The 14,089-nt window shown below is 42.6% G+C and overlaps 1 protein-coding gene across 9 annotated transcripts in view; it reads left to right on the plus strand.

Moving 5' to 3' along the window:
• The first annotated feature begins 4,616 nt into the window (after positions 1-4,616).
• The window catches only part of BTRC (beta-transducin repeat containing E3 ubiquitin protein ligase), a 182,530-nt gene continuing 173,057 nt past the window's right edge, over positions 4,617-14,089 (plus strand). For 5 of the 9 annotated variants that reach the window (XR_016388153.1, XR_016388152.1, XM_022568989.2 and 2 more), the window contains exon 1: positions 4,618-4,752. Coding sequence is in view for 5 of the 9 variants with exons in the window: in XM_022568989.2 (XP_022424697.1) it covers positions 4,705-4,752 (48 nt within the window). In the remaining 4 variants the exon portion in view is untranslated. Of the gene's footprint in view, positions 4,753-4,911; positions 5,147-14,089 lie in introns of those variants that run through there. The other 4 variants (XM_089898074.1, XM_022568996.2, XM_089898076.1 and 1 more) reach the window with 3 other exon arrangements.

A 14,089-nucleotide genomic window follows, 5' to 3' on the forward strand; every position in this document is an offset into this window, starting at 1 on the left:
TAAGTACCTTGTTTCCCCCAGAGCAAGTACTCCAAGTTAGTAAGGCAGAAACCACAATATTTTTTATAACCTAGCCTTGGGAGTCACCCTCCATCATTTCTGCAGTATCTCATTGGTTAAACAAATCAGCCCTATTCAGTATAGGAGGGATGTGAATACCAGGAGGCAAGAATTATTGGGTGTCATCTTGGAAGTAGACACCACCACGTCTTTTTTCTTCTTACTGCATTGTATCAGGGGCACACAATTTCAATTTGCCCCATTCCTGATGATGTTCACTTTACTTTTTTTTTTGGCCGCTCCACGTGGCATGCAGGATCTTAGTTCCCCAACCAGGGATCAAAACCGTGCCCCCTGCAGTGAAAGTGTGGAGTCCCAACCACTGAACTGCCAGGGAATTCCTGATGTTGTTCACCTTGATTGCTTGTTTAAAGTTATATCTACCAGGCTTCCCCACTGTGAAGTTACTCTTTTCTTTTTCGAATCATTAAGTATTTGGGGAGACATATCTCCATTATTCTTTGAGTACTTCTTTGTGTTCTGGCACAAAATGTTCTAGGCTCATCTTGTATTTTCCTTGTCCTAGCTCTGGAATCAGTTATTTCCCCAAGGAACACTGATTTCTTTTAGTGGAGAATGGTACTTAGAAGCTAAGATCTGGACGCTAAGTGTACTTATTGTCACTGGGTGTTGCTGCTCCAAGACCCTCACAGTGGGCAGAGCTAGAGAATGTATGTATGCAACCAATCTCCCATTGCTGCTGCTAGCTTCTTCCTCCACATGGATGCCCTTACCACACCAGTTGGGCTCCAACACCCCATGCCAGATCACCTCTCAGCATGGACACCAACTTTGTTCTGCCCTATGTAATAGTTTTAAGACTAAATTATTCAGGAAGGAGAAGGTCCAAACTGAGCCCATCTTGATTGTATATGCAAATTATACGAAATTTAGAGCTATTAATTGTTAACATTTATTGAGTACTTACTATGTGCCAGGTAATGGTCTAAGAACTTTCCATGAACCTTCACACCAGCCCAATGAGATAGGAACTATTATGGTCCCTGTTTTGCTGATGAGGCATAAAGAGGTTAAGTAACTTGCCCAAGGTCACACAGTTACCAGTGAGATATAGCAGAACTGTTTTATTGGACTTTTAGAACGTATCCTTCAAAAGGAGGAGGTATCCTGTGTCCTCCACAGCATTTTTCTGCCGTAGGCCCGGAACACAGATATTGCTAAATGTCCTCTGGGGACAAACTGCCCCCAGCTGAGAACCACTGGTCTAGAACAACATTAATCGAACCTAAGGAAAGTTACTTCTTGATCGTTTGTGCTAAGAATGAAAGAAAGGGGATAAACATAATCCAGAAGGGCAGAACATGCAAAACTCTCATTTCTTTGTGCAGCAGAGATTGCTGGTTGCCTATTCCAACACCCATTAGAAGTGCATTTCTTTAACCTTTCTCCTCCAGCTCTATACCCCACCTGCCTTTGCACCCATACTCTCTCCCTCCATTTCTGTCACTGGAGGTTAATCCTTCCATCTGGATTTCATTCTGTTTTTTCTCAGGACCTGACTCCATCATTATGCCCTCCTCTTTCTTTTATCTTCAACCTTTCTCTCTCTAATGGATCCTTTCTATCACCATTTAAATATGCTCAAGTCTCTCACTTCTTTTTATTCCCCAAGTTTTAATTTTGGAAATTTTCTTTAATTAATTGATTTTAAAATTTTTTATTTTTAATTTTTTTTGGCTGCACCGCATAGTTTGCAGGATCTTAGCTCCCTGACCAGGGATTGAACCAGGGCCCTCCGCAGTGAAAGCGCAGAGTCCCAACCACTGGACTGCCAGGGAATTCCCCATATTTAGTATTTTATTTTATTTTATTATTATTGGCTGTGTTGGGTCTTCGTTGCTGCACGTGCGCTTTCTCTAGTTGCAGTGAGCTGGGGCTACTCTTTGTTGCAGTGCGTGGGCTTCTCATTGCGGTGGCTTCTCTTGTGGAGCATGGGCTCTAGGTGCGCGGGCTTCAGTAGTTGTGGCTTGTGGGCTCTAGAGCGCAGGTTCAGTAGTTGTGGTACACGGGCTTTGTTGCTCCACGGCATGTGGGATCTTCCTGGACCAGGTCTCAAACCCGTGTCCTCTGCATTGGCAGGTGGATTCTTAACCACTGTGCCACCAGGGAAGTCCCCAGAGCAGAATTTTAGAGTTTAAAAGATCTTAACCTCCCACCCAAACTGAACCCTCCTAGACAATCCTGCCTCTATGTTTTCAGACAATATGGTCATCCTGCCTCTATGTTTCCTTTGTCAGGACAGCTCTGATTGCTAGAAAACTCTGAGTCTGAGTGCTATGTTATTACAGTGTGGTTCAGGGAAAATAGCACAGGCCTTGGAGTCAAGCAGATTTGGGTTTCAATCCTGATGATGTAATTTGCTGTATGACTTGAGCAAGTTATCGCCTCTCAGTCTCACTTCATCTGTAAATTAGGGTTAATAGTACTTGTTTTTACAAAGTTACTCTATATTAGAGATTATGACTGTAAAATACCTAGTGTAGTGCCTGGCATAAAGAGCTAATAAAGTGACAGCTGTTATCATCATCATCATAATTATTATCCCACCCAGTGGTCCTGGTTTGCCCTATAGAGCTACATACATATGCATTTCAGTACTTTCAAATACTTGAATTTAGCTGCCATGTTATTCCTAAGCGCTCTTTTTTCAGAGTAAGCATCCATCAATATTTTTTCTTTCAGTTATCTTGTCCTTGGCTACGCTCCTGCATATGATGTTTATAGAACATGGTGCCCATAACTGAATAAAGTACTCCAGGTGTGAGGACTTCCCTGGTGGCGCAGTGGTTAAGAATCTGCCTGCCAATGCAGGAGACACAGGTTTGAGCCCTGGTCCAGGAAGATCCCACATGCCTCGGAGCAACTAAGTCTGTGCGCCACAGCTACTGAGCCTGTGCTCTAGAGCCCGCGAGCCACAACTACTGAGCCCACGTGCCACAACTACTGAACCTGTGTGCCTAGGGCCCATGCTCTGCAACAAGAGAAACCACCGCAATGAGAAGCCCGTGCACTGCAACAGAGTAGACCCCACTCGCCGCAAGTAGAGAAAGCCTGCACGCAGCAATGAAGACCCGATGCAGCCAAAAATAAATTTATATAAAAAAATTAAATTAAACAAAACAAAGCAAAAAACACACAAAGTACTCCAGGTATGGTCTTAGTGCTTTAAAACAGAGTAAAACCATAAAACTCTATTCCCCAGACACTAGTCTCTTCAAGCTGCCTCGGATTGCTTTAGCTTTTTTGGCAACCATGTCACATACTGCCTTAGTCCTATGAGAAGTTGCAGGTAGTTTTCATATGAATGAGTTTTGAGTCTTCATTTTGCAGTAGTGTAAAACTTTTTTTTTTAATTCAAGAGTAAAACTTTTTATTAACTTAAAGTCTATTATGTATTAGGTATTGTGCTGAGTTCTGAGGATGTAGGGATGAGTAGGACAAAGTATCAACATACTAGAAATGTAAGCTCCATAAGACTGGGTCTATTGCGTTCACTACTGAATCCCCCCCATCTCTTGGCACAATGTCTGCACACGGTTTTATGCTGTTTGTTGAATGAAAGAATGAATAAAATAGTTTACAATGGAAAATTTCCTTATAACCGAAAAGGTATTTCCCTAATTCACTTATTTTATAAACTCAGGTATTTTGTACAGCGTATCACTTTTAGCCCAACCCTAGTGTTTTTTCCACTTAGGTTAAACCCAATTTCCAAAATAAATTCGTACTGTCCCTTTTAAGGCCAAACTAAATACTTACATGCTTTATTTACTGGATGGCCATTATATTCCACCATTAAAGGCCTTTTGCAAGTACCCATTTAACCCTTAATGCAGGGCTTACATCTCAGGGTTAGCAGTACAGGCCATGGTTTCTGAGTGCTAAACACCCGAGAATTTCCTGAGCCGAGTTCTATTCGGCCCTGATTTACTGTGGATTAGAATAAGGTGACAGGCAGAAATGTGCGGCGATGACTTAGGAGGACCTTGAAATTCTGCATTAGTCTATGAGGTGCTGCCAGGTGCCCATAGGCCAAACGCCTCTGGGTTGAAATCCGTCCCGCAGACGCCAGACATATGAATTTTGGGGGCGTCCAGTTTTCTACAACCACAGTTAGGGAGGCCCTAGGACCTTTGTCCTCTCACAGTTTTTTCCAGTATTTGGGCTACAGGTGAGGCACTGGTCGCCATCTTGATATCAATTGCCAGGCAAGACGCCACTGGCGTCGCTCGGTAACCACGGAGACACCGATGCCCCTCCCATTTCCCAGCCCTAGAAGCTGTAAACTACGATTCCCATACGCTGATTCTCTACTTGACTGCCCGTTGTCTAGATTCGGCTTGTCAGCCACCGCGACCCTACCGCAGTGAACCGCGGGAGTTGCAGTTCGCGGTGTGGCCTCATTTTTTGCGGCGGGAAGTCCCAGAACTACAAATCCCGTGAGCCAGCGGGCTCACGCACGCGCACGGAACAGCTGATCCTCCCTGGCCCCCCGGCGGGTGCCTGAGAGGTAAGAGGGCGGGGAGAAGGAAGAGGAGGCGGGATCCGGGCTCTGCGTTGGTTGCGGCCTGGCACCAAGGGGGCGGCCCCGGCGGAGTGCGGACTCGGTGGCCGTTGAAGAGTATGGACTCGGCCGAGGCGGTGCTGCAGGAAAAAGCGCTCAAGTTTATGGTGAGGAGAATGTGCAGGCCGGAGAACGGTGGAGGCGGTGGCGTTGGCGGCGTCGCTCAGGCTCGGGTCTGGGCCGCCATCCCGCTGGAGGAGGGGGCAGCGGGACCCTGGGCCGAGGCCGGGGCCGGGGGCGGAGGCGGCTGAAGGGACGGGACGGGAGTTCCTGGGAGGTAGGAGGGGTTGCGGAGAGGACCCGGAGGTGGGGGCAGCAGCTCCGCCATCTTGTGGATGAGAGGCCAAGTGACAGCAGGAGCTTAATCGGGGAGGGGCTCTGGGTGGCGCGCAGGGCCCTGGAGGGAAAGGGGCGTAGGGACAGTTACTGAAGAGCGGAGGAAGCCAGGAGGAGAGACGCCGTGAGGCCGCTGGCAGGGCCTTCCTTGTGTGAGGGTTACGGGTGAGGCCCGGGAGAAGAGGTGCATTCAGGAGTGGGGAAGGGGAGCGCGGGATAGTGGGAGGAGAGATATTGGGAGTGGGAGGTGGGTGGGCAACGGGCAGCGCTGGATGCAGCTGGATCCAAGGTTAGAGGAGAGAAAGACAGGGCTGGTGGGAGACATAGATTTGTAGAGTTAGGGAGAGATAGCCTTTGCCTTCAGGGTACAATCCCAGCTTGGCCAAACTAATGTTGACAAACTCTGGAAAGGACTAGGCCTTACTTAGGAAGAAAAGGACTGGGGATGGGGATCTAGCGCTATGATGACAGTCTCTGGGAATGGAAAGGGGTTGACTAGGAACCAGAATTACAAATATCAGGAAAGGGGCTACATCCTCTAGTTTGAAAGGAGAAGACAGGAGAGGTTCATTGGCTGGGGAAACCTAGGTACAGGAGATTAGGGGCAAAATTAATAACTAATAGGGTAAAACAAAACTTAGTGCTAAATTGTAGAGATAGTAAAATGAGGGGACCGGATGCTGTACTACTTTCTGGGAAAGGAAAGGCCATGGAGAATCCAAAGACCCATAAGAAGTGATAAGATCAATGGAGAAATTCAGGAGATAAAAGGGGGAATGCAGGTAGTGAGGAATGGCTGATGTCAGGATTGGTAGTTTTGAGTTTTAGGTTGAAGCACAGTATGAACTTGGACTGGATTTTGTGGGTGTGTTTAAATCCTTTGGAATCTAGTTCTTTAACTTTGAATCATGCTTTTCTGTTTTTGATATGTGTATGTTTGGCAAATTTGTGGAGTCTGATATTTGATGCTTTTAATCTGATGCTTCATTTGTATATCCTAGATGTAAAACCAGACTTTGTGGTTACAGAATGATGGGATGCATAGACTTACTTCTGTCTTAGCAGGTGGCCATAGAGACGTTGATATTACTTGCAGTCTAGTTTTGCTTTTTCCAGAAGTAATTGTAACCTGTCACTCCAAATCTTATTTCTTTTGTCAGTTATTTTGTGTCTTTGCCTGAGATACCCAGATTTAAACAAACATGGACACTAACCTAATTGAATTTAGGCTTTAAACTGCCCCATTTACAAGAATACTGGTCAAATTTACTATGACTTTACTTACTTTGTATTAGTACTTTCAGAAACACCTAACTAAAGTTCAAGTGTATCTTTAATAAAATTCTGTTAGGCCTGAAGAAGGTTCTTCAGTTTCTACCAGATGTTGAAATTCTAAAATATTAAGAAGAGGCTTTGAAATTTTTTTGGACTATAGAAGTGAGAGGAAGTTGCTTTGTATCTACAGCCAGCTTCTAGAATTGAGTCAGAAAAGTGGCAGTTGCTTATTTTTGTTTTCCTGCTTAGAGATTGACTCAATCCTAATCTTGACATGTATCAGGTTTATGGAATAATGTGGTTTAAAGATCATAAAGAGACATTATGAGATCATCTTCTTTACTCCCCATTAGACGTTAGCCTAGGAACATTTTCAACCAATTGATCTCTGCTTGGCACCAGTGAGTTGTTTTGATAATGGTCTCCTGATTGAGTTAAAGTTGAGCTAGAGATGGCCATGTAGTAGTTTACAGCTTTTGGGACGCCACACATTATTAAATGTTGAGTCAGTTCCCATAGGGAGAAACCAATTCTTCTTCAGTTTTACAATAGTTACTTTCATTTTTGACCTTGCCTGCTATTGTGGCTGCTGTTTGAGCAAAGGCCAACTGGAAGAGGGTCACCAAGAATGACACCTTAGGGCTTCCCTGGTGGCACAGTGGTTGAGAGTCCGCCTGCCGATGCAGGGGACACGGGTTCGTGCCCCGGTCCGGGAAGATCCCACATGCCGCAGAGCGGCTAGGCCCGTGAGCCATGGCCGCTGAGCCTGCATGTCCGGAGCCTGTGCTCCGCAACAGGAGAGGCCACAACAGTGACAGGCCCACGTGCAGCAAAAAAAAAAAAAAAGAAAGAATGACACCGTAATAACTGAAACAGAACGGAGAGTTAGAGATTTTGTATTCCTTTTTAGCTCAGTAACAGTCTTATTATGAATCTGAGTAAGTCACAACTTGCCTTTGGTCCCATTTACCCTGTTATAACATGTCTGTTTCCTTAGTCAATTGAGATAGGAAGATATTTTATTTGTGTTTGCACCTAGTAATTAGTGCACAGTACACATGCAAGGATTATCCTTTTAATAAAATTGAAGTTGTTGATAGTATTTGGCTTTATTTTGTCCTTATCCCTTCCTTCAGTTGTGAGTTGTGAATGATAATTTTTATACCGATGCCTGATTTCCACTGTTTAAGAAAATGTAGGGTTTCCCTGGTGGCGCAGTGGTTGAGAGTCCACCTGCCAATGCAGGGGACATGGGTGCGTGCCCCGGTCCAGGAAGATCCCACATGCTGCGGAGCAGCTGGGCCTGTGAGCCATGGCCGCTGAGCCTGCATGTACGGAGCCTGTGCTCCGCAACAGGAGAGGCCACAACAGTGAGAGGCCCGTGTACCGCTAAAAAAAAAAAAAAGAAAATAAAATTTGTTTAAAATAGCAACATGAAATGATATTCTCTTTCATGAATTTTGTTCATTATTACATTGACATAGTACTTTGATTAGAAATTTTATAATAAAATCTTATCAATGAGACTGGTAATTCAGATTTGACCATAATTCACACATGGTCTAGACTTAAAGTTTACCTTTGGATTTTTGAGATATATCTATCTGTCTATCCTTCTGTATCCTATCTGTCTATATGACAAGTTGAGGGATGAATTTGAAGGTTTTTTGTTTGTTTGTTTTGTTTTTATTTTTGGCTGCATTGGGTCTTTGTTGCTGCACGCGGGCTTTCTCTAGTTGTGGCGAGCGGGGTCTACTCTTCGTTGTGGTGCACAGGCTTCTCATTGTGGTGGCTTCTCGTTGTGGAACATGGGCTCTGGGTACACGGGCTTCAGTAGTTGTGACACACAGGCTCAGTAGTTGTGGCTCGTGGGCTCTAGAGCACAGGCTCAGTAGTTGTGGCGCACGGGCTTAGTTGCTCCGTGGCATGTGGGATCTTCCCGGGGCAGGGCTCGAACCCGTTTACCCTGCATTGGCAGGCAGATTCTTAACCACTGCACCACCAGGGAAGTCCCTGAAGTTTATTTTTAAATGGACAGGATAAACCAATCCCAGGATCTTAGAACTGGGAAAATTTGACGCATGCATGAAATAATTTTAGGACATATAAAATAGTTTTTTAAAGAATTGAAAGATAAGTGAAAGTGTAAAGGGTAACTTGCTGTGTAACAAAGATAAATCTGTGGTTGATGCATTTTCTGTTTCACTTGGTGTTGGCTGGGGTGCCAGCGTTTCTGGAATGTTCAAAATGGTCACCTTCTGTCATGGCTGGCCACTGGATGAAAGTTCAGCTATCAGTAAGGCCTTCTGTCCTCCTTTATGTGGGCCTCCTTTCTCCAAATGGCCTTTCAATTTCCTTAAAGCATGATGCCTGGTGTCTAAGAAGGAGCATTCCAGGAGATAGGAAATAGAAACCAGTCAGCCAATTCTCCTAAGTCCTAGGTTTGGGAGTTGAGAATGTTGCCATTGGTCAAAGACAGTCAAGGCCAGCCCAGAGTCAGAGGGAGGGAAAATAATCTCTACCTGTAGACAAGAAGAGAGGTATGCATAAAGAGAGAGAAACTGCTGGGGGCCATGCCCTTTTGAGACTGGCTACCACAGATGCTATTCTAGTTGGATGCTCAGGATAAAAATACAAATGGGATCAGCCAAATTTGTGGGTAATAACGCTAGGAATGCTTTGTAGGCATCTCTTTTTTGAGGTTAACTTCTTAAGGAACTAACATGATCTCCTGCATGACTTGTCTTAATAATGTTACTGTAGAGATAATACTGGATGAATTGATAGGATTCAGGAACTTTTCTTTTTTGCCTGAGAACCATATGTATCTAAAAGCAAGAAACTGCATTTTAAAATAAGTATTCAGATTTCTCACTATGTTGGGCTTTTCTTTAAATCAGTGAGATTGATTACCAGCTGGTTGGATGGACATTTGAAACTAGTTCTTAGTTTGTCAGAATTTCTATATATCTGTTACCTGTTCTCAATTTAAATTAGCCTTCAGTTTCTTTTCTGAATACTCATATAGGTATTGGGGTATGGAATTACAAATTAATGATAATTCTCTGTGCTCATTTTCTTGATTCATGTTTGTAATGTACATAATAAATTATTGGAAGTGAATTATTAGATTGGAGTAAAAATTCTTCTACTTTGAATGATTGCCAGAAATTTTTTTTTTTTTTTTTGCTGCACGTGGGCCTGTCACTGTTGTGGCCTCTCCCGTTGCGGAGCACAGGCTCCGGACGCGCAGGCTCAGCGGCCATGGCTCACGGGCCCAGCCGCTCCGCGGCATGTGGGATCTTCCCGGACCGGGGCACGAACCCGTGTCCCCTGCATAAGCAGGCGGACTCTCAACCACTGCACCACCAGGGAAGCCCTGCCAGAAATTTTTTATTGCTTAATTAGAAAATGAACTTTCAAAGGAGACTACTTGTTATTCTATATTTTTTGTGTATTGTTTAAATCCTAAAAGAAAATAACCGGTTAAGAATTTTTTTCCCTTTCTAAAGGGAGATGGTACATTATGCAAGATCTTGTATAGATAAAATTATTTGTGGTAAATAGCATTACAATTAAAAAAAGAATGAGAATGAAGAAAGAAAAAAGGATCTTTGTGGTATTAAAATATTTTAAAATACCATGTGCTTTCTAGCAATATTTTAATACAGCATGAAGGTGCTTTCTAAATGTATATAATAAGAATTCACTGTGGATAAAGTAGAAAATATTTACCAATGTTTAACAACTTGGTCACTATAAAGAAAACTGCTTTCTTCCTTAATAAATCAATCCCAGCATCCTAACATTGGCAGTGGAGGAGGAGAAAATCTCTATGGGAAAGGTCCACCTGATCTTACCATTTCAACTAGTATTCCGTAAGATTCACCTTGTACTGGGGAATCTCTGGATAATTCCCTTTAGATTTCTGAAGCCTGATTGAAAACAGAGCTAGAACATTTTACAGAAGACTCAGAGATAACAGAAGAATAGATACTGAGAGTAATTTTGAACTAAGAATATGATTTGTTCTCTGGGGCACTACAATCATAGTTCCTGGATTGCCTTTGTATGTGGCCAGGGTGAGGATGGGGAGCAGGGGAGCAAAAGCCACAGAACTGGGAGAGAATTCCTGCCTGCTTAAGGTGAACGCTTTGAGTTGGAACTTCCTTCTGAGGTCTTGCTCCTTTCTGAGATTTGGCTCTCCCTTCAGGGTATACTTGCCTTCCTATTCCTAGGCTTGTGACTGACCTGACCTGACTCTGTCTGTGTCAATAATAGGATAGCCACAGTAGAAATGGGAGGGTTGTGTTTATTTATTTTTCTTTGTTTTTTTTTAAATATGATCAGCCATGAATAGCTAATATGTATTTACTTAGTGTTTACTGTTTGCTATTCTAAATTCTTTACATATACTATTATTTCATTTAATCTTCCCAATAATCCTGTAAGATAGATTCAGTACTATTGTTACTTCCATTTTCAGATGAGGAAACTGATTCCAGGGAGGTTAAGTAACTTGCACAAAGTCTCTCTGCTTAGCAAGAAGCCTGAGATCAAACCCAGGCAGTCTGACTTGAAACCCTCACTTGCACTGTGTTTCATCCTTGAAGAGCAGAGAAACAATGGAATATGATGGCACATTTCTTTGCTGGTCCGATGGGCCGGAGTGGAGAGTTACTGTCCAGACTTATATATAGATTTATTTTATTTTATTTTTTTTACCTTTTTTTTTTTTGCGGTACGCGGGCCTCTCACTGTTGTGGCCTCTCCCGTTGCGGAGCACAGGCTCCGGACGCGCAGGCTCAGCGGCCATGGCTCATGGGCCCAGCCGCTCCGCGGCATGTGGGATCTTCCTGGACCGGGGCACGAACGCGTGTCCCCTGCATCGGCAGGCGGACTCTCAACCACTGCGTCACCAGGGAAGCCCTATATATAGATTTCTGATCATTTGAGTTACTGAGGAAACGGAGTTGTCACGGTATCATTGTATCAATTGGCTATTGCTGAGTAATAAAGACCCACAAAATGTCATGGCAATACAATGATAGTTATTTATTCTCATGAATATGTGGATTTGCTGAATATTGGATGACATAGACTGAATTTTGTTGGGTGACTCTGGATTTGGCTGCTCACTCAGGACTGTTCCACATGTTATTCTGGGACTCAGACTGTAGAGGCAGTGACTTCCCAGGCAGAGCTGTCCTCATAGCTATAGTAGAGGCACAAAAGAGCAAGCCCAGTTGTTCAAGTGCCTTTCAATCATTGGTTTTATTATACCAGCTGATATTCCATTAACCAAAGTAAATCACGTGGTCAAGTCAAGAGGTGGGAAAGTATATTCTGCCCATAGAAAGAGTGGAAGAGAGAGCAACTTGCACAATAATTTACTATGGTAATAATAATCTAGTATACTTGATTTATAGAAGAATGATAAAATGCTTACTATTACAACTATTGTGCTTTCTTTCTGCTCTCCCTTGTTGGCACTATTCTGACTAGCACTTTCACATTTTGGTTACTGAACAACACCTATTGGTTGGATACTTCCAGAATCACAATTTAATACAGCAGGTGTCTTTGTATTATGTCATGTAGAAAAAAAAAAAGTGTAAAGAAATAATCAGAATCTTGACTTTAATCCACAGTGATGCCCTGGAAAGTTCATCAGTATCACAATTCTTTTTTTCTGTACTTGGGAAGGATAAGGTTGATGTCACTCGAGTAGCATTTGTAACAGAATTTGAACTGTAACAGAATTTGAATCAAGGTCATACATAATGCCCTTGGTATTACGTTCAGAGCTCTTAAACTCCTTCTCTGAACGTAAACTTAAGGCTGCAACGATATTTTCTGATGTCTGGGGGACTTTCAGGCTTTCACTGAAAAGTCATGGAAACAGAATTGTAGCATGTGGATAATGTTTTTGCAGCATGGATATGTAAATCCTTGTACTTCTTAGCAAGTACTACACTAAACTGTTAATGTGCTTTTTGTGAAATGTTAGATTATGGGTAATATTTCAAAATATTTGGCATCTGAAGATGTATTAGGAAACACACAAAAAAAGCATCACTTAAGGTGATTTTTCTTTTCTTTTTCTTTTCTTTTTTTTTTTTAAGAAGATGTTGGGGGTAGGAGTTTATTAATTAATTTATTTTTGCTGTGTCAGGTCTTCGTTTCTGTGCGAGGGCTTTCTCTAGCTGCGGCAGGCGGAGGCCACTCTTCATCACGGTGCGTGGGCCTCTCACTATTCACGGCCTCTCTTGTTGCAGAGCACAGGCTCCAGACGCGCAAGCTCAATAGTTGTGGCTCACGGGCCTAGTTGCTCTGCGGCATGTGGGATCCTCCCAGACCAGGGCTCGAACCTGTGTCCCCTGCATTAGCAGGCAGATTCTCAACCACTGCACCACCAGGGAAGCCCCGACTTGACTTTACTATATATTCCTTAATGTTTTCTACATTTTTGATGGTGAATATGTATTGCTTTTAATCAGAAAAATTAAAGTTTAATATATTTAATGTATACATTTATAAAACAAGTACCCCAAATGAAGACCTGCACTTGAACACGGACTATAGTGTAGCAAGTGTACTGGCCAGTGGACTGACAGTGGTGGCTTGAATAGACAACTGACTCTGAGCTCATTTTCTTAACTGAAAAGCCTTAATTGTTAGTCTTACCTAGTTAAGAAGGGTCTCTCTTTCTCTCTTTTCCCCCCCTCTCAGTTCATTTTAAATTGTAAATTGCCATGTATAATGTGTTAATTGATAAATTATGCTACTTAAACTCCTATATGTATCCAAGTTTTCATTGGGAATTTAGAACTCTATGGTCCTAAATTGTGCTGGAGCACTGCATTTTCCTGTTAAGTAGTACTTGACAAAATGAGTGAGTTGACAACTGAAAACGAGGCATGCCGTGTGATTTGATAAAAATATAAACATAAACCGAGTGCAAAACATTATGTTACACGTGGAGGGAGCTGGTTATGGGGGCAGGAGGGGATGAAGACACAAAGTTAAGTATTATAAAACTTCTGTCTTCTCTAGAACTTCACAGTCTGTTGAGAAGATAGGCATTTATAAATATCTCTTAAGGCATACTTTGGTAAGTGCCAAAATAGAGGCACAAAGTGCTATAGAAGTTAAGGGAGGGGAAATTAGTTTTAACTGGAAAGATCTTTGGAAGGTTTGAAGAAGAGAGCTTCCTATTGGTCTTGTGGAATAGATAGATGTTGACAGACTTGTTTCTGAAGTGGGAAGTTCCAGGAAGAGGGAGTAGTTTAGGTAGAGGCCAGAAGATCAGGAGATGGCCAGCACAGTGTGAGTAGATGTGTATGATTTGAACATAAGGTGAATAGCAGACAAGAAGGAAAAGATAGATTGGGAGCCTAGGGAGTTTGGATTGAATCCAGTTTGTATTTAAGAATAATATTATAGTGTACTTGGTATGTGTCTATATAAGCTTTTATTGAAGTAAAATAAGTATACTTTTTAAAGAAATCATAAGTATACAGCTCATTGAATGTTTACCCAGTGGTCACTTCTGTGTAACTATTATCTTATATTTGTAGATTAGTTTTTGCCTTTACTGGTATTTAACTTCACATAAATGGAATCACTCCAGTATATATTCTCTAGTGTCTGGCATCTTTTGTCCCACATAAGAAGATTCATTCAGGTTGCTGTGTTAGGTGTAGTATGTTCATTTTTATTGCTATGCAGTATTCCACTGTGTGAATATACTTCAAATTTTTAGCCATTTTATTGTTGATGGACGTTTGGGTTATTTCCAGTTTTGGGTTACTGTGAATTGTGCTATTATGA

The sequence above is a fragment of the Delphinapterus leucas genome, chromosome 16 (assembly GCF_059928025.1).
Source record: "Delphinapterus leucas isolate spDelLeu-1000000601 "Yukka" chromosome 16, BTC_Dleu_Yukka2, whole genome shotgun sequence".
NCBI classification, from domain to species: domain Eukaryota; kingdom Metazoa; phylum Chordata; class Mammalia; order Artiodactyla; family Monodontidae; genus Delphinapterus; species Delphinapterus leucas.